The sequence below is a fragment of the Mizuhopecten yessoensis genome, unplaced genomic scaffold (assembly GCF_002113885.1).
Source record: "Mizuhopecten yessoensis strain PY_sf001 unplaced genomic scaffold, ASM211388v2 scaffold5979, whole genome shotgun sequence".
NCBI lineage: Eukaryota > Metazoa > Mollusca > Bivalvia > Pectinida > Pectinidae > Mizuhopecten > Mizuhopecten yessoensis.
The window spans coordinates 234,942-254,821 of record NW_018406319.1 but is presented as its reverse complement, the minus strand read 5'-3'; the positions used below and the strand labels follow the sequence as shown (position 1 = coordinate 254,821).

At 40.7% G+C, this 19,880-nt stretch overlaps 1 protein-coding gene and 1 long non-coding RNA gene across 3 annotated transcripts in view; both read right to left on the bottom strand.

Moving 5' to 3' along the window:
• The window catches only part of LOC110451383 (deleted in malignant brain tumors 1 protein-like), a 72,921-nt gene that overhangs the window by 4,392 nt on the left and 48,649 nt on the right, over nucleotides 1-19,880 (bottom strand). Inside the window, exons 8-14 of one of the 2 annotated variants that reach the window (XM_021499360.1) lie at nucleotides 17,190-17,340; nucleotides 14,105-14,388; nucleotides 12,973-13,260; nucleotides 7,684-7,834; nucleotides 5,326-5,609; nucleotides 3,201-3,277; nucleotides 2,667-2,728 (exon numbers count right to left, since the gene is read on the bottom strand). In XM_021499360.1, the coding sequence (XP_021355035.1) occupies nucleotides 2,667-2,728; nucleotides 3,201-3,277; nucleotides 5,326-5,609; nucleotides 7,684-7,834; nucleotides 12,973-13,260; nucleotides 14,105-14,388; nucleotides 17,190-17,340 (1,297 nt within the window). Of the gene's footprint in view, nucleotides 1-2,666; nucleotides 2,729-3,138; nucleotides 3,278-5,325; nucleotides 5,610-7,683; nucleotides 7,835-12,972; nucleotides 13,261-14,104; nucleotides 14,389-17,189; nucleotides 17,341-19,880 lie in introns of both variants that reach the window. The other variant, XM_021499359.1, reaches the window with a different exon arrangement.
• On the bottom strand, nucleotides 1,367-2,220 carry LOC110451386. Its single transcript, XR_002463068.1, has 3 exons — nucleotides 2,195-2,220; nucleotides 1,834-1,865; nucleotides 1,367-1,790 (listed from the first exon to the last, which is right to left on the bottom strand). It is a non-coding gene; the product is annotated as an uncharacterized LOC110451386 (long non-coding RNA).

Sequence of the window (19,880 nt, the reverse complement as noted above, 5' to 3'; positions counted from 1 at the left end):
TCTATATAACATGTACATACCTGAAGTCTAGTTCTTTATAACATGTGCATACCTGAAGCGTAGTTTATGTAACATATACATACCTAAGGCTAGTTCTATATAACCCGTACCTACCTGAAGCCTAGTTCTATATAACACGTACCTACCTGAAGCCTAATTCTATATAACATGTGCCTACCTGAAGCCTAGTTATATATAACCCGTACCTAGTCTAGTTCTATATAACATGTGCATACCTGAAGCGTAGTTTATGTAACATATACATCCCTAAGGCTAGTTCTATATAACCCGTACCTACCCGAAGCCTAGTTCTATATAACCCGTACCTACCTGAACCCTAGTTCTATATAACCCGTACCTACCTGAACCCTAGTTCTATATAACCCGTACCTACCTGAAGCCTAGTTCTATATAACATGTACATACCTGAAGTCTAGTTCTATATAACATGTGCATACCTGAAGCGTAGTTTATGTAACATATACATACCTGAAGCCTAGTTCTATATAACCCGTACCTACCTGAAGACTAGTTCTATGTAACATGTACATACCTGAAGCCTGAAGCCTAGTTCTATGTAACATGTACATACCTACCTGAAGCCTAGTTCTATATAAACCGTACCTACCTGAAGCCTAGTCCTATATAACCCGTACCTACCTGAAGCCTAATCCTATATAACATGTACCTACCTGAAGCCTAGTTATATATAACCTGTACCTCCCTGAAGCCAAGTTCTATATAACCTGTACCTACCTGAAGCCTAGTTCTATATAACCTGTACCTACCTGAAGCCTAGTTCTATGTAACAGGTACATACCTACCTGAAGCCTAGTTCTATATAACATGTACATACCTGAAGGCTAGTTCTATATAACATGTGCATACCTGAAGCGTATTTTATGTAACATATACATACCTGAAGCCTAGTTCTATATAACCCGTCCCTACCTGAAGCCCAGTTCTATATACCGCGTACCTACCTGAAGCCTAGTTCTATATAACCTGTACCTCCCTGAAGCCTAGTTCTATATAACCCGTACATACCTGAAGCCTAGTTCTATATAACCCGTGCCTCCCTGAAGCCTAGTTCTATATAACCCGTACTTACCTGAAGCCGAATTCTATATAACATGTACCTACCTGAAGCCTAGTTATATATAACCTGTACCTCCCTGAAGCCAAGTTCTATATAACCTGTACCTACCTGAAGCCTAGTTCTATGTAACAGGTACATACCTACCTGAAGCCTAGTTCTATATAACCCGTGCCTCCCTGAAGCCTAGTTCTATATAACCCGTACCTCCCTGAAGCCTAGTTCTATATAACCCGTACCGGCCTGAAGCCGAGTTCTTTATAGCCCGTATCTACCTGAAGCCTAGTTCTATATAGCCCGTACCTACCTGAAGTCTAGTTCTATATAACCCGTACCTACCTGAAGACTAGTTCTATGTAACATGTACATACCTACCTGAAGCCTAGTTCTATATAACATGTACATACCTGAAGGCTAGTTCTATATAACATGTGCATACCTGAAGCGTAGCTTATGTAACATATACATACCTGAAGCCTAGTTCTATATAACCCGTATCTACCTGAATCCTAGTTCTATATAACCCGTACCTACCTGGAGCCTAGTTCTATATAACCCGTACCTACCTAAAGCCTAGTTCTATATAACCCGTACCTACCTGGAGCCTAGTTCTATATAACCCGTACCTACCTAAAGCCTAGTTCTATATAACCCGTACCAACCTGAAGCCTAGTTATATATAACCCGTACCTACCTGAAGCCTACCTGAAGCCTAGTTCTATATAACCCGCACCTACCTGAAGCCTAGTTCTATATAACCTGTACCTACCTGAAGCCTAGTTCTATGTAACATGTACATACCTGAAGCCTGAAGCCTAGTTCTATGTAACATGTACATACCTACCTGAAGCCTAGTTCTATATAACCAGTACCTACCTGAAGCCTAGTTCTATATAACATGTACATACCTGAAGGCTAGTTCTATATAACATGTGCATACCTGAAGCGTATTTTATGTAACATATACATACCTGAAGCCTAGTTCTATATAACCAGTACCTACCTGAAGCCTAGTTCTATATAACATGTACATACCTGAAGGCTAGTTCTATATAACATGTGCATACCTGAAGCGTATTTTATGTAACATATACATACCTGAAGCCTAGTTCTATATAACCCGTACCAACCTGAAGCCTAGTTATATATAACCCGTACGTACCTGAAGCCTAGTTCCCTGCAGACAACTACAGCTTCCCTGACATCCCAGTGATCGTCACATATATGACTCCACGCATGGTTGAAGTCTAGTTCTTTATAACATGTGCATACCTGAATCGTAGTTTATATAACATAAGCCTACCTGAAGCCTAGTTCTATATAACCCGCACCTACCTGAAGCCTAGTTCTATATAACCCGTTCCTACCTGAAGCCTAGTTATATATAACCCGTACCTACCTGAAGCCTACCTGAAGCCTAGTTCTATATAACCCGCACCTACCTGAAGCCTAGTTCTATATAACCTGTACCTCCCTGAAGCCTAGTTCTATATAACCCGTACATACCTGAAGCCTAGTTATATATAACCCGTACCTCCCTGAAGCCTAGTTATATATAACCCGTACGTACCTGAAGCCTAGTTCCCTGCAGACAACTACAGCGTCCCTGACATCCCAGTGATCGTCACATATATGACTCCACGCATGGTTGAAGTCTAGTTCTTTATAACATGTGCATACCTGAAGCGTAGTTTATGTAACATATACCTACCTGAAGCCTAGTGCTATATAACCCGTACCTACCTGAAGCCTACCTGAAGCCTAGTTCTATATAACCCGTCCCTACCTGAAACCTAGTTCTATATAACCCGTACCTACCTGGAGCCTAGTTCTATATAACCCGTACCTACCTCAAGCCTAGTTCTATATAACCCGTACCTACCTGGAGCCTAGTTCTATATAACCCGTACCTACCTAAAGCCTAGTTCTATATAACCCGTACCTACCTAAAGCCTAGTTCTATATAACCCGTACCTACCTAAAGCCTAGTTCTATATAACCCGTACCAACCTGAAGCCTAGTTATATATAACCCGTACCTACCTGAAGCCTAGTTCCCTGCAGACAACTACAGCGTCCCTGACATCCCAGTGATCGTCACATATATGACTCCACGCATGGTCGTGGTAAGCTTCTACTCGCCCTTCGTTCGGTGTGGTACCGTCAACCAGACGGATATTTCCTAAAAAATTCAGATGTTGACAAGGTGCATGAAATAACTAAACTAAATCTTTATTTTATTTAGATTTTCAATAATTGCTTTAAGACTGCGATAACCAATTATATCACGAACCACACATCTCACGGCAAAGTGCATATCATGATATCGACAAACCGAACCGGGCAAATATGGGAACATGATTGTAACTAATGCAGAATGAATTTAGTGTAAGATTTATCCTTGTTAAGAAGGATTCTACAGGTATCTATGCATTTCTTTTATAGAAGACAAAGTTAGGTTAGAAGGAGTTACTACGAGTCCAAAAACTGTATATTTGAACGAATGAGCATAGTGCAATTCACGTAATTTAGTATATGTTGAAATTTATATTAGAACAAACACTTGTTTAAGGCAATTGATCAACTTTTTCCTGATCAGGAACTTACATGTACACTAAAAATTGTGAAGTATATATTGTTTATTTAGAAAAGAAGATATTTTTACCAAACCATGCTCAGATAACACCTGCCTATAGCAACAGTCTCACCAGACTAAGGCTACATGTCTGTGGATAGGCTAAAACTACAGCCAAACCTTCCTTAAATATCAATTGTTCATTGTTATAGTCAGATATGTCTTAAGCCGAAACTCCTGATTATCACTTCAGTCAAACTTACTTTAGACATAACCTGTTTATAACTTTAATCAGACCTGCTTAAGACACGACTTTTCTATAACTACATTCAAACTTTTAGACATCAACTCTCTAATATCGCCTATCTATAGTTACAGGCAAACCTGATTCAAGTATTACTTATCTATAGCTACAATCAAACCTGCTTTAGACATTAGATGTCAATAACTACAGTCAAGCAATCTTTAAATATCACCTGTCAATAACAACTAATCTGTCTGAGAGGTCACCAGTCTGTAAAACATGTCTAAGTATGACTACGGCACCCGATACGTTTGTTCTGATAAAGTTCAACTTGTTTGAGAACACTGACATCAAGCAATCTGATCGCCGTTTTTCTTAGTTTGCTATCTGTAATTACTCTAAAGACACTATTTCTGATAAGAGACAATTTTTGAGTCATTCCGTGGGAAAAATCACTACTCCAGATTTGACTGCAATGATTAGATTGAAGAATCATATGGAATACCACATCAATGTTTTCTGAGTGCATCATTAAGCTTGTTTAAAACTATGTCCTAGACCACAGGTAACCTACGTCGTACGTGACATAAAGACATCATCTACCACGCTAGAATATCCTTGTTATACAGACTGTTATTATGCGATCACTGACAGGATGTTTAACTCGGAATGCATTCTATCATTGAATTGTCCACTATTCTTTTCGACCTAGGCTCTGAACGAAGGGTCATGTAATTGGTATGCAGTAAAACCCCATTACACTGCCACCATTCGCCCAAATACAGTTTGGCGGTATGAAGGGGTTTGGCGATAAATAGAGGGAAATGTGAAGAGGAATTCTTAAGAAAACGCGAAAAAAAACCATAGAAATATGTTTGCGGATGACGAGATGGCAAATGAAACGAGGTTGAGTACATGAAGATGTTTCTGTATATTATATTGTCAAGACCTAACAACAATCAAAATGTGCGTACTCACGATTAAACCATCGATTAGGTACTCTCCCTGAACAAGCATACAGACTTCTATTATTTTATTTTTTCTGTTTTCCACAGTTCAGTGTGAACAAAGGATTAATCTCAAACAAGATGTTTTCCTATATTTGCTTGCTACGGATGGTCGGTTCATATATTGCGGAACTTGAAATGGTATTGATCATGTTTAATTCGACAAAAGCATGCTTACTTATGTGTGAAGATTTCATTTGACATGCTGACTTCCATAAACACATGATTACCTTTGAATGGGGATTCAAATATCCCTGATAATTCACTACTACCCTGTTCATATATCGTCTGAACACGGAATGCGTAAGAATATGCTGGAGGAAGTCCATGTGCTTTGTAACGATGAGTTTATCCTGCTAATAAATCACAATATATAAAGAAGTTATCATTTTGATATATTTTACCTTCAACGGCCATTGGAGTAGTTTGTGTAGGAGGAACAGTAGACGAGGATTTCTCAAGAACTTTGGAGACCTTAGTAGGAGGTAATGTGGAAGGGGACGTTGCTGACACCAGAGGGTCGCAACGCACACCCACATCTTCAGTATGTTTACAGTCATGTGTGCCCCAGCCACTAAATTTGCAGTCAACTAGTAAAGTCGCTTCCTTTCCACATGTGACGTCATCCATCCATATAGGACCGTCTCCTTCGCCATAGGGAGCACTGCTTTGCCATTCTCCGTAACCGCTGAATAAAAATATTGTAGGAATATGTATCACTTTCTTGGATTTCATTTCTGACAAACCCGATTCACTACACCATCATATATTGGCATAAAAAAACATACATAAAAAACACAGTAACAAGATGACCTAAACATGTGTAAGGATAAGCCGGGTTATGAAAAGAAGGCAACGGTCTTCCTGGTATCTAGTCACGGTCGACCAAGTCCAGCTTTGATGTCCATGTATTTACATTGTTGTGTCTTATTTGCACATGATTTGCTGGAAATGTAACGGAAACACAGGGTTCCGACAGGACATCTTAATCTAGGAAGTTCTTACCAACAGGCCGGCTACCTTGTTATTGAAGATCGACCTAGTCCGGATTCGCTACACATGTTTCCTAGCTGTTTACTTCATTCCTATATACATGGTCATGTCTTATCTGAGTAAGATATGCTCGGAAAAGTAATGGCAAGACCGGAAAGCAAAACTCGGAGCAACTGAAATCCTAAAGGAAGCCCTGTACAGCTATCAGGTTATGGGTAATCGACCCAGTCAAGATCCTCAATACGTACATCCCAGTTACAGAATTAGAATTACTACATACATTGTAGTTTATTACAACGTGGTGAATGCTTCTTGAATCGTACTTAAAATATAAGTTGTTATGTTACTTAATTACTGTAATAATTGCTATGCAGCTTGCTTGTATCCAGGTTGTTTAGTTAGGAACACGCTGCAATGGGAAAAGTAATGGCAAGACCGGAAAGCAAAACTCGGAGCAACTGAAATCCTAAAGGAAGCCCTGAACAGCTATCAGGTTATGGGTAATCGACCCAGTCAAGATCCTCAATACGTACATCCCAGTTACAGAATTACTACATACAACGTGGTGAATGCTACTTGAATCGTACTTAAAATATAAGTTGTTATGTTACTCAATTACTGTAGTAATTGCTATGCAGCTTGCCTGTATCCAGGTTGTTTAGTTAGAAACACACTACAATGTGCAATGTAACATACCTGTATAATGTATACAGCAACTTGCCTGTATCCCAGTGCTGACTCAGTTACTTAGTACAATGTGATGTAGCTTACCTGTATCCCAGTGTTGACTCAGTGACTGTATACAATGTGATGTTACTTACCTGTATCCAAGTGTTGGCTCATTTACTCATCATCAGTGTTGACTTACACATGTACTTTATACAATGTTACTCGTATCCCACCTAATATCATAAATAACTCTATAAATAATAAGTACTAATTGTAATGGGGTGGGGGGGCATTACAGATGTCCCCCAAACTGCCCTCATAGTCGCAAAAATGCATCAGAAATGGATCTCATTGCCATAGTACACCTACAATGTACATATTAAATCCTCCGTGTGGTTGCTATGTCAACGAAACATTTTGTGATTGAATTTCCAGTCCCCTTATACCCCTATATACCAATATTAATCGAAATTGAACAATATCTCAATTTCGACCAATCAAAAGCCTCCATGTGGTTGCTATGGCAACAAAACCTATGCGGTTGAAATTTCTTTCACCCTTATCTACCATATTTAAACAAAATTGAACAATTATCAAAATTGAACAATTTCTGAATTTGCACCTATCAGAAGCCTTCGTGTGGTTGCTATATGGTTGCTATGAAGACGAATCTTATGCTGTTTTATTCGCAGCAGTCCCATAATACCCTTATATACCAATTTTCATAAAAATCGAACAATATCTAAATTTCGAAAAATCAGAAGCCTCCGTGTGGTTGCTATGGCAACGAAACATATGCGGTTGAATTTGCAATCCCATTATACCCGTATATACCAATTTTCATCAAAATCGAACAATATATAAATTTCCACCAATCAGAAGCCTTCGTGTTATTGTGATACGGTTGCTATGATAATGAAACATATGCGGTTGAATGCACAGTCTCTTAATATCCCTATATACCAATTTTCATCAAAATCGAACAATATCTATATTTCGACCAATCAGAGGCCGCCGTCCGGCTTGGCTGACCAGTCAGTTGACCGATCGAAAAACAAAAATACTCTAGCGCACCGCCTGTAAATAAGTATGTGCCTTACCTATGTCCCAGTTGTGTACACACCACAGCGGGATTCTGTTTGCTGTGTTGCTGCCAGCCGTCGTCACATACTGTGCCCCACTCTCCAGAATGGTATATTTCCAACCTGCCCTCAAACACTGTGGAGCCATTAACCAAACGAATTGTTCCATCTACAACAAATACCATAAATAATATAATAGTATTCATCAAATAAACATGTACACGTATATTGACTTCTACACAATAAGTGTATCCTACTAAATCAAGTTGCTGCTACTAGACAATATTAGAGGATTGTATNTTACTACTAAATCAAGTTGCTGCTACTAGACAATATTAGAGGATTGTATGTTATGATTAGTTTCTATACGTAATTCATGCTAATTATCATTGTGCAATTTACCACTACTTTGTGTGTCTTTTCAGACCGTGTTCATTGCTGAATAAACATATTTAAAGTAAACGGAACAGAGTCCCATTAATGAACACGGTAAAATTCTGCAATGTATGGCGCTATTCTGTAGTTTTCCTCACACCAATCGATTGTAGCCGTTTGTTTTCTTCAGTACCCTTCTACAGGTGCCATAGTTAGGGTTCATATGTATTGAAAATAACTCGAGTGCTTTTTGTAAACAAACCGCAGCAAGGATTGGCATACAAGCCAATCACCACAATGCCAGCTGTAGCCTGCCCTATCACAGGCTGCGACTATGTCACGGATGACCTGGATGCCACTATCGTCGCGGCACTCATCACGGCTCACTCCGCTGTACACATACCCAAACGAGAACACGCTGCTAAAGTTGAGAAAGTTAAGCGACCCACGCTCAGTGCCGCAGGATCTAGCGAGGAGTGGGCATATTTCCAATCTCGGTGGTCGGACTATGTCAGTGCCACGAAAATCACTGGACGCGATAAAGTAATCCAGCTACTAGAATGCTGTGACGAGCCATTACGGAAAGACTTGACACGATCAGCCGGTGGTAGCCTCGCTGACAAAACCATGGATGAGGTTTTAGCTGCAATTAAAAAGCTCGCAGTACGTGAGGAAAACACTATGGTTGCAAGAGTGACGCTACACAATATGCGACAGGATCGTGATGAAACTGTCCGGAGTTACGGTGCTAGACTTAAAGGACAGGCCGGTATATGCAAGTTTGTGATTAAGTGCCCCGGATGTACAGCCGACGTCAATTACACTGACGCTATCATGCGTGACGTACTCACCCGGGGAATTGCCGATCCGGAAATACAACTTGATCTGCTAGGACACAAAAATCAGGACATGAATCTTGAGGATGTATTTCAATTTGTCGAATCAAAGGAAGCCGGTAAACGTTCAGCTTCTAGACTTTCAGATTCTCATCCAGTTGAGGCTGCCAGCAGCTCATACCGGAAAAGCAAGGCTGACAGACCGTCGTCCAAAGACACCTCCAACAAAGCAGAGCAATGTGCATATTGCGGAAAAAAGGGACACGGCAAGTCTGCCCTTGCTCGCATACGTAAAACAGAGTGTACAGCATATGGACACATATGTGGGCATTGCCATCGCGAANCTACAACGGAAAACGTTGGTCACTTAAAAGGTTACCTTCTTGACCACTACAAGTCTAGCACATTCAACACATGTGAACACCAGACTTTACCACTCATGAATGGACCTCCCTTGAAGCTCATGGTGGACTCCAACGCGAAACCTGTCGCTCACCATACACCAGTACCCGTTCCAATCCACTGGCAGGGTGCAGTAAAGGCTGGACTAGACCAGGATGTTCGTTTGGGGGTTATTGAACCTGTTCCGGTTGGTGAGCCTGTCACTTGATGCCATATAATGGTTATTTGTGCGAAAAAGAATGGTACACCTCGGCGCACTGTTGACTTCCAACCCTTAAATGCACATGCCACTCGCGAGACTCATCACACCCCTTCGCCATTCCACCAAGCCCGGTCTATTCCACATGGAAAGAAGAAGACATTATTTGATGCATGGAACGGTTATCACAGTGTACCCATCTGCAAAGAGGACAGGCACTTGACCACGTTCATTACTCCTTGGGGGAGGTACCGTTACAAAACTGCACCCCAAGGCTACATTGCATCGGGCGACGGATACACCAGGCGCTATGACGAGCTTGTTTCGGATATCACCAACAAAACCAAATGTGTCGACGATGTTCTTTTATGGTCAGACACTGTTGAAGATAGGTTCTTTCAGGCAATCCAGTGGCTTGACATATGCGGCCGTAACGGTATAACGCTGAACCCTGACAAATTTGTATTTGCAGAGGACACACTCGAATTCGCTGGGTTTGAAATCACCAACGATAGTGTACGGCCTTCACAGAAATACCTACGCGCCATCCTGGATTTTCCGACACCCAGGAACATCACAGATGTGCGGTCATGGTTTGGACTAGTCAATCAGGTGTCGTATGCCTATAGTATGACTGAGAATATGCTTCCTTTCCGTCAGTTGCTCAAACCAGATCAACCGTTTCAGTGGACTGAAGATCTCCAACGACTTTTTGAGGAATCTAAAATTGTCATTGCCAACGAGATTGGGCAGGGTGTACGGATTTTCGACCCAAGTAAATTGACGTGCTCGCGACAGACTGGTCAAAGACTGGCATTGGATTTTGGTTGCTACAAAAACACTGCGCTTGTGCTAATGAAAGCCTGCTATGCTGCCGTGATGGTTGGAAAGTTACACTCGTAGGTAGTCGGTTCACACATGCGGCAAAGACGCGTTACGCGCCGGTTGAGGGCGAGGCCCTAGCAGTAGCAGATGCCCCTGATAAAGCTCGCCACTTCGTTTTTGGGTGCGACAACTTGATCATAGCTGTTGATCATAATCCATTGTTGAAGTTATTTGGCGATAGATCACTGGAACACATTCCTAACAACAGACTTCGTAACCTCAATGAGAAAACACTACGATACTGCTTTCGAATGCTTCATGTGCCTGGCATACGACATCGTGCTGCGGATTGTATCTCCCTACATCCTATTGGTGAGCCTGAGAAATTTGTGCTCGAGGACGACATTGCAGCACTGTCATTTTCTGCCGTCGACATCGCCCACTTTGGTCTAATGAGCGGTCATGCATGCCTTCATCAGGACTAGCATTTGTCGAGGAGCGTGTCGTGGCATCAGCTTCTTCAACACCAGATGCGATCAATTTACGATCCGTCACCTGGGAGCGCGTTAGAACCACTACTACCAGCGATGACAAGATGCAGGCGTTAATCGCTCTGATAGAGGCCGGTATACAGGGAATCCGTCACGAGCTGCCTAGGCCACTGCAAGAATATTTCCCGTTCCGCGACGACCTTCATACGGTTGATGGTGTAGTACTTTATAAAGACAGAATAGTCATTCCACCATCACTCCGGGAAGAAACCATTGCCTCCCTGCATTCGGCACATCATGGGGTGACATCTATGTCTTCAAGAGCTGACGCGTCAATCTTCTGGCCTGGTATCACGCCTGCCATCTCCCCCCTACGCGCAACTTGTAACCACTGCAACCATATTGCTCCATCTAACCCGAATGCATAACCGACTCCTTTGATAACTCCTGACTATCCATTTCAATGCGTGTGTGCAGATTTCTTCCACTACATGGGCTGTAATTACCTAGTGGTAGTTGATCGTTATTCCAACTGGCCGGTGGTGGAGAAAGTCTCTGATGGTTCCAATGGTTTAATAGACTGTCTCCGAAGGACATTTGTTACTTTTGGTATCCCTGATGAACTAGCATCAGATGGTGGACCCGAGTTCACTTCTGCGGCCACACGTCGATTTCTCAGGAACTGGGGCATTCACCATAGACTGTCATCTGTAGCTTTTCCCCATAGTAACTGCCGTGCTGAAGTGGGAGTCAAAACAGTGAAGCGTCTGATCACCGGCAACACCAGTCCCAATGGCGACTTAAACACCGACGCATTCCAACGCGCTATTCTCCAGTATTGGAACACACCTGACAGAGACACAAAACTATCCCCTGCTATTTGCGTGTTCGGTCGTCCTATACGAGACTTTATTCCTATACCACCCGGTCGGTACATTCTACACAACACTTGGCTGGAGACTTTAGCAGCTCGCGAGGAGGCTTTACGGAATCGTCACATGCGAGAAAGTGAACGTTGGTCTGAACACACCAAACGCCTCTTACCTCTTGCAGTTGGAGATCATGTACGCATCCAAGTTGGTCCTCACCCCCTTAAATGGGACAAGACTGGAATCATTACCGAAGTATGCCAGTTTGATCAATATGTAGTTCGGGTTGACGGATCTGGCCGTGTTACCTTACGCAACAGGAAATTTCTCAGGAAGTATATCCCAGTCGTTACACCACCAGCGCGCTACACAATTGACAATCAAATTGGACTCTCCCATCGCACGACGTCTCCTACTTCTAACGCCCCAGACACCGTCGTCGGTGAAGAGAGCAACCCTCCCCGCAAGGATACAAGTCCTCCACCATCCACTCCGTTGACTACTAGAACCATACAACGTTCGCCTCGTTCATCATTTGATGTTGATCACCCTTCACCACCATTTGGTATTCGAGACATCTTTAGTCGACGTCATCTAGCGTTTGATTCTCCTACAACCCCAGTGAGCAAAATCACCACACACCCGGCAACGATGCCACCTATCTCGACACATACGCCACAAGCAGTAGTTCCGTCCCTTGCACCGATCCGGACTTCTGGTCGTGCCACAAAGAAACCAGCTTGGCATTCAGATTATAAAATGTCCAAATAACAATTGACTTGTTTCTACTTGGAACATTTCCTGTTATATCTGTTGTGCAACTTTTCACGGAGACTCAGTGCTTCATTTTGTTTATTTTAGGACAATTTGTCAGACATTTCTTAATAATTCTCATATTTCACATCAGTCTTTGTTCCTAGGACTAATACGAGTGACCCTATTACTTACGTATACCAAAGACTTGGGGGAGATAGAGGATTGTATGTTATGATTAGTTTCTATACGTAATTTATGCTAATTATCATTATGCAATTTACCACTTCTTTGTGTGTCTTTTCAGACCGTGTTCATTGCTGAATAAACATATTTAAAGTAAACAGAACAGAGTCCAATTTAAATATGACGTCTGAAAATGAGTCGATGTGTCTAAACAAATGTCAAATAAGTCGCCATAAAAATAGCATCTATTTGATAGTTAGCCATAGTAACACAGCGTTTTCATTGTCATATTTAATTGCTCCCATCCCGTTTATCCAGAACCGAAAATTAAGTCAAAGTTGACATGCTGACTTGCACAAAAACATGTTTACCTTTGTATGAAGATTCCAATATCCCTGATAATTCACTACTTCCCTGTTCATATATCGTCTGAACTCGGAATGCGTAAGAATATGCTGGAAGAAGTCCTGTGACTGTCACCGTCTTCGCCTCTTCATACAGCTGCTTGTATTCCCATTGGTCGATTGGCGTGCTAGTTACTGTTGTGTAGTAGACACGCACACCAATCATATCCATATCATTGTCCGGTAGATCCCAGGTTAGTGTGACAGTGTCCATAGGAAAACGTAACAGTCGTACGTTTTCAGGAAGTGGCAAGTCTACGGAGATAAAACATATTTGTGTTACCTTAAAGGCCCGGTCACAACCCACCGTGCGTGTTTTTAGTCCGTACACTTTTTGGGGAGGCCGCGGCCGCCACGTTTTTCTGAAAACGTGGGGAGGGAGTGGCAAGAGCAGGGAGAGAGTACGTCAACGCACGTCACTCGCACGGTTGCGCAAGGTGTAAGTACGTGGCCCGCACGCCACGCCTGGCCGTGAGCGGTTGCGTACATTGTACGTTGCACACGTGGTAAGTGAGTTGTACGTGCTTACAACTTGCTTGCAACGTACGATCTCCGTGCGATCGCCACGTTATCGTACGGAGGCCGTACTTACACGTGCTGCTCACGTACGGTGTCCTCACTCACTCTCATGTTGTTAGTGCGTGGAAGTGCGATGAATGTGAGTTTTTCCGCCCAATGTCGGGGGGGGGGGGGGGTATAGAACGACCTTCCGAGGTTCTCCAGAAGTCAGTATACTGCAGAAATCAGTGCGCACAACGTTCGTTGTAAGTGCGGAGCACGTGCTTACTCGGTACGGTCCACGTCAGTTCTGCGTGCTTATTGGACAGTAGAACTGGGAAAGTGCCGGGTAATCACAGACCACGCACTTATCACGTGCGCAGGAAGGGTTGGGTTGGGACCACGGCTTTACGTTAACTGATATACTTTATTTTATCTACGTTTTCATATTTAAAGCGGAAGTTCATTATTTGTATCTAAAATCTATTTATCTGTTAATAAAACAAGCAATTAAAAGGTAAACCATGTGCTTTGTAACGATAAGTTTATCCTGCTAATAAATCACAATATATTAAGAAGTTATCATATTGATATATTTTACCTTCAACGGCCATGGGAGTAGTTGGTGTAGGAGGAACAGTAGACGAGCATTTCTCGAGAACTTTGGAGACCTTTGTAGGAGGTACTGTGGAAGGGGACGTTGCTGACACCAGAGGGTCGCAACGCACACCCACATCTTCGGTATGTTTACAGTCGTGTGTGCCCCAGCCACTAAATTTGCAGTCAACTAGTAAAGTCGCTTCCTGTCCACATGTGACGTCATCCATCCATATAGGACCATCTCCTTGGCCATAGGGAGCACTGCTTTGCCATTCTCCGTAATCGCTGGGGGGAAATGTAGGAATATGTATCACTTTCTTGGATTTTATTTCTAACAAACCCGAGGCTGTGATTCACTACACCATCATTATATTGGCATAACAAACATTCGTAAAACACGGTAGATAAGCCGGGTTATGAAAAGAAGGCAACGGTCTTCCTGGTATCTAGTCACGGTCGACCATGTCAAGCTTTGATGTCCATGTATTTCAGCTGTCTACACTGTATCCTATATACATTGTTGTGTCTTATTTGCACATGATTTGCTGGAAATGTAACGGTAACACAGAATTCCGACCAGGACATCTTAATCTAGGAAGTTCTTACCAACAGGGCTACCTTGTTATTGAAGATCGACCTAGTCCGGTTTCGCTACACATGTTTTCTAGCTGTTTACTTTATTCCTATATACATGGTCATGTCTTATCTGGGTAAGATATGCTGGGAAAAGTAATGGCAAGACCGGAAAACAAAACTCGGAGCAACTGAAATCCAAAAGAAAGCCCTGAACATCTATCGGGTTATGCGCAGTCCAGATCCTCAATACGTACATCCCAGTTACAGAGTTAATACATACGTAGTTAGAATAAAGGTTGTTATGTTATTTAATTACTGTAGAATTTGCGATGTAGCTTGCCTGTATCCAGATTGTTTAGTTAGGAACACACTGCAATGTGCAATGTAACATACCTGTATAATGTAAACAGCAACTTGCCTGTATCCCAGTGTTGACTCAGTGACTGTATACAATGTGATGTAACTTACCTGTATCCCAGTGTTGACTCAGTGACTGTATACAATGTGATGTAACTTACCTGTATCCCAGTGTTGACTCAGTGACTGTATACAATGTGATGTTACTTACCTGTATCCCAGTGTTGACTCAGTGACTGTATACAATGTGATGTAACTTACCTGTATCCCAGTGTTGACTCAGTGACTGTATACAATGTGATGTAACTTACCTGTATCCCAGTGTTGACTCAGTGACTGTATACAATGTGATGTAACTTACCTGTATCCCAGTGTTGACTCAGTGACTGTATACAATGTGATGTAACTTACCTGTATCCCAGTGTTGACTCAGTGACTGTATACAATGTGATGTTACTTACCTGTATCCCAGTGTTGACTCAGTGACTGTATACAATGTGATGTAACTTACCTGTATCCCAGTGTTGACTCAGTGACTGTATACAATGTGATGTTACTTACCTGTATCCCAGTGTTGACTCAGTGACTGTATACAATGTGATGTAACTTACCTGTATCCCAGTGTTGACTCAGTGACTGTATACAATGTGATGTTACTTACCTGTATCCCAGTGTTGACTCAGTGACTGTATACAATGTGATGTAACTTACCTGTATCCCAGTGTTGACTCAGTGACTGTATACAATGTGATGTTACTTACCTGTATCCCAGTGTTGACTCAGTGACTGTATACAATGTGATGTAACTTACCTGTATCCCAGTGTTGACTCAGTGACTGTATACAATGTGATGTTACTTACCTGTATCCCAGTGTTGACTCAGTGACTGTATACAATGTGATGTAACTTACCTGTATCCCAGTGTTGACTCAGTGACTGTATACAATGTGATGTTACTTACCTGTATCCCAGTGTTGACTCAGTGACTGTATACAATGTGATGTAACTTACCTGTATCCCAGTGTTGACTCAGTGACTGTATACAATGTGATGTTACTTACCTGTATCCCAGTGTTGACTCAGTGACTGTATACAATGTGATGTAACTTACCTGTATCCCAGTGTTGACTCAGTGACTGTATACAATGTGATGTTACTTACCTGTATCCCAGTGTTGACTCAGTGACTGTATACAATGTGATGTAACTTACCTGTATCCCAGTGTTGACTCAGTGACTGTATACAATGTGATGTTACTTACCTGTATCCCAGTGTTGACTCAGTGACTGTATACAATGTGATGTAACTTACCTGTATCCCAGTGTTGACTCAGTGACTGTATACAATGTGATGTTACTTACCTGTATCCCAGTGTTGACTCAGTGACTGTATACAATGTGATGTAACTTACCTGTATCCCAGTGTTGACTCAGTGACTGTATACAATGTGATGTTACTTACCTGTATCCCAGTGTTGACTCAGTGACTGTATACAATGTGATGTAACTTACCTGTATCCCAGTGTTGACTCAGTGACTGTATACAATGTGATGTAACTTACCTGTATCCCAGTGTTGACTCAGTGACTGTATACAATGTGATGTTACTTACCTGTATCCCAGTGTTGACTCAGTGACTGTATACAATGTGATGTAACTTACCTGTATCCCAGTGTTGACTCAGTGACTGTATACAATGTGATGTTACTTACCTGTATCCCAGTGTTGACTCAGTGACTGTATACAATGTGATGTAACTTACCTGTATCCCAGTGTTGACTCAGTGACTGTATACAATGTGATGTTACTTACCTGTATCCCAGTGTTGACTCAGTGACTGTATACAATGTGATGTAACTTACCTGTATCCCAGTGTTGACTCAGTGACTGTATACAATGTGATGTTACTTACCTGTATCCCAGTGTTGACTCAGTGACTGTATACAATGTGATGTTACTTACCTGTATCCCAGTGTTGACTCAGTGACTGTATACAATGTGATGTTACTTACCTGTATCCCAGTGTTGACTCAGTGACTGTATACAATGTGATGTTACTTACCTGTATCCCAGTGTTGACTCATTTACTCATCACTAGTGTTACTCGTACCCCACCTTTTATGATAAATAACTATAATTAAGTATGTGCCTTACCTATGTCCCAGTTGTGTACACACCACAGCGGTATTCTGTTTGCTGTTTTGCTGCCAGCCGTCGTCACATACTGTGCCCCACTCTCCAGAATGGTATATTTCCAACCTGCCCTCAAACACTGTGGAACCATTCATCAAACGAATTGTTCCATCTACAACAAATACCATAAATACATGTAACATAATAGTATTCATCACATATACATACATTCTACACAATATGTGTATCATACTAAATCAAGGTGCTGCTACTAGACAATATGCGTCTGAAAATGAGTCGATGTGTCTGAACAAATGTCACATAAGTCGCCATAAAAATAGCATCTATTTGATAGTTAGCCGTAGTAACACAGTGTTTTCATTGTCGTATTTAATTGATCCCATCCCGTTTATCCAGAACCGAAAATTAAGTCAAAGTTGACATGCTGACTTGCACAAAAACATTCACTATAACCCTGTTCATATATCGCCTGAACACGGAATGCGTAAGAATATGCTGGAAGAAGTCCTGTGACTGTCACCGTCTTCGTCTCTTCATACAGCTGCATGTATTCCCATTGGTCGATTGGCGTGCTTATGGCAAGCCAACTAACATTTATTCAAGGAGCAATGTCGATCCTGTATTTCAAAAAAAAAATATAGGATATCTTATATAGCATATGAGATATGTTATATACTATAAAAGATATCTTATATCGTATATAATATATCTCATATAGTATATGAGATATTTTATATCGTATATGAGATATCTCATATAGGATATAAGATATCTTATATACTATATGAGATATATTATATAATATATAGGAATCTTATATCCTATATGAGATATCTCATATAGAAATTAAATGAGATATCTTATATAAGTATATAAGATATCATATATACTATATAATATATCTTATATCGCATATAAGATATCTCATTTAATTTTCTATATAAGATATCTCATATAATATATAAGATATCTCATATAATATATAAGACATTTCATATAGCTATATAAGATATCTTATATAATTGAAATATCGTTGCTATATAAGATATCTGATATAGAATGAGATTTCGTGGCATTAAAAACCAGAAACTAATTTCTCCCTCGAAAATCATTCCGAGCACATTCAGGATTGCATTGGGCGCAATGGCGGAGAGGGATGGTACGGATGCTGTATTTTCCCTAGGCCTAGCTCGCCTTGTCTCTCTTATAGCGGAACAAAGCAGAGGCTGCCATTTCCCGCACTCTTGAATTGGGCTCAAACATAATGGCGGCGACAGGAACACGTGTTGTTACAACAAGCCTACTGTCCCTACGTAGATCCTCGAAATATTCCGGACGGGGAGACTTCATTTTCGACATTTTGTTAAAATCTCGTTCCTATATAATATATCTTATTTAGTAATGAGACTTTAATTATATAAGATATATTATATAGCTATATGAGATATCTTATATATTATATAAGATATCTTATATAGAAAATTAAATGAGATATATTATATACGATATAAGATATCTTATATATCATATAGGATATCTTATATAGCATCTCATTTAATTTCTATATAAGTTCTCTCATATAGTATATAAGATATCTTATATATTATATAAGATATCTCATATGCTATATAAGATATCTGATATATTTTTTTGAAATACTGGATCGACATTGCTCCTTGTTAAGTTGGCTTGCCATACGTGCTAGTTACTGTTGTGTAGTAGACACGCACACCAATCATATCCATATCATTGTCCGGTAGATCCCAGGTTAGTGTGACAGTGTCCATAGGAAAACGTAATAGTCGTACGTTTTCAGGAAGTGGCAAGTCTACGGAGGTAAATCTTATTTTTGCTACTTTTACGTAAACTGATATGCTTTATTTTATCTACGTTTTCATATTTAAAGCGGAAGTTCATTATTTGTATCTTGTTATGCACCTTTAAGTCATACAGTCGTTTTCTGTTCCTGTTATTTGGTCTGTTATCAACATGTTATATGTTGTTGAGCATGTTTATATATGCCGTGAACCAGGAATGGAATTGCGACATAAATAAGGTCCGCATTTCCTGAACTCTTATTGGCTAAGAAGAATTGATGTACATGTATATTTACTAAAAAGTGTTTTTTACATGCATGTAAACATTGCCCTTTATTTCATCACTTCAAAATGCTCCCTGCCAAACGTAGCTACTTTCGTTTTACACTATGCTTTTCATCTGGAATGATCAATAGACAGCATAATTTCCTAACTATTGATATAATAGTAGACTTTTATTTTGTGAATGTGTAGATTTTAGGACCTGAAGGCAACTGGTAAAATCACCTAAATTGTACAGAGTTATGTATATTGGCCCACTCAACAGGATGATAAATGAACCTAATCAAAACACATTATTATCTTTTATTGACGGTTAAGATATTTCAATTAATGCGGTCTACTAGTAATTCATTAAAAAGTATCTGTAGACAGACATACATTGGTAACTCTGACTGTACAGACATAATTTGGTAACTCTGACTGTACAGACATAAATTGTTAATTTTAACTGTACAGACATAAATTGGTAGCTCTAACCGAACAGACATAAATTGGTAACTCTAACTGTACAGAAAATTTATTTATTTTATTCTCAAGCTTCCAATTTATGCCAGCCATCTTGAAATTGTCGGCCATCTTTAAAACTTTTATT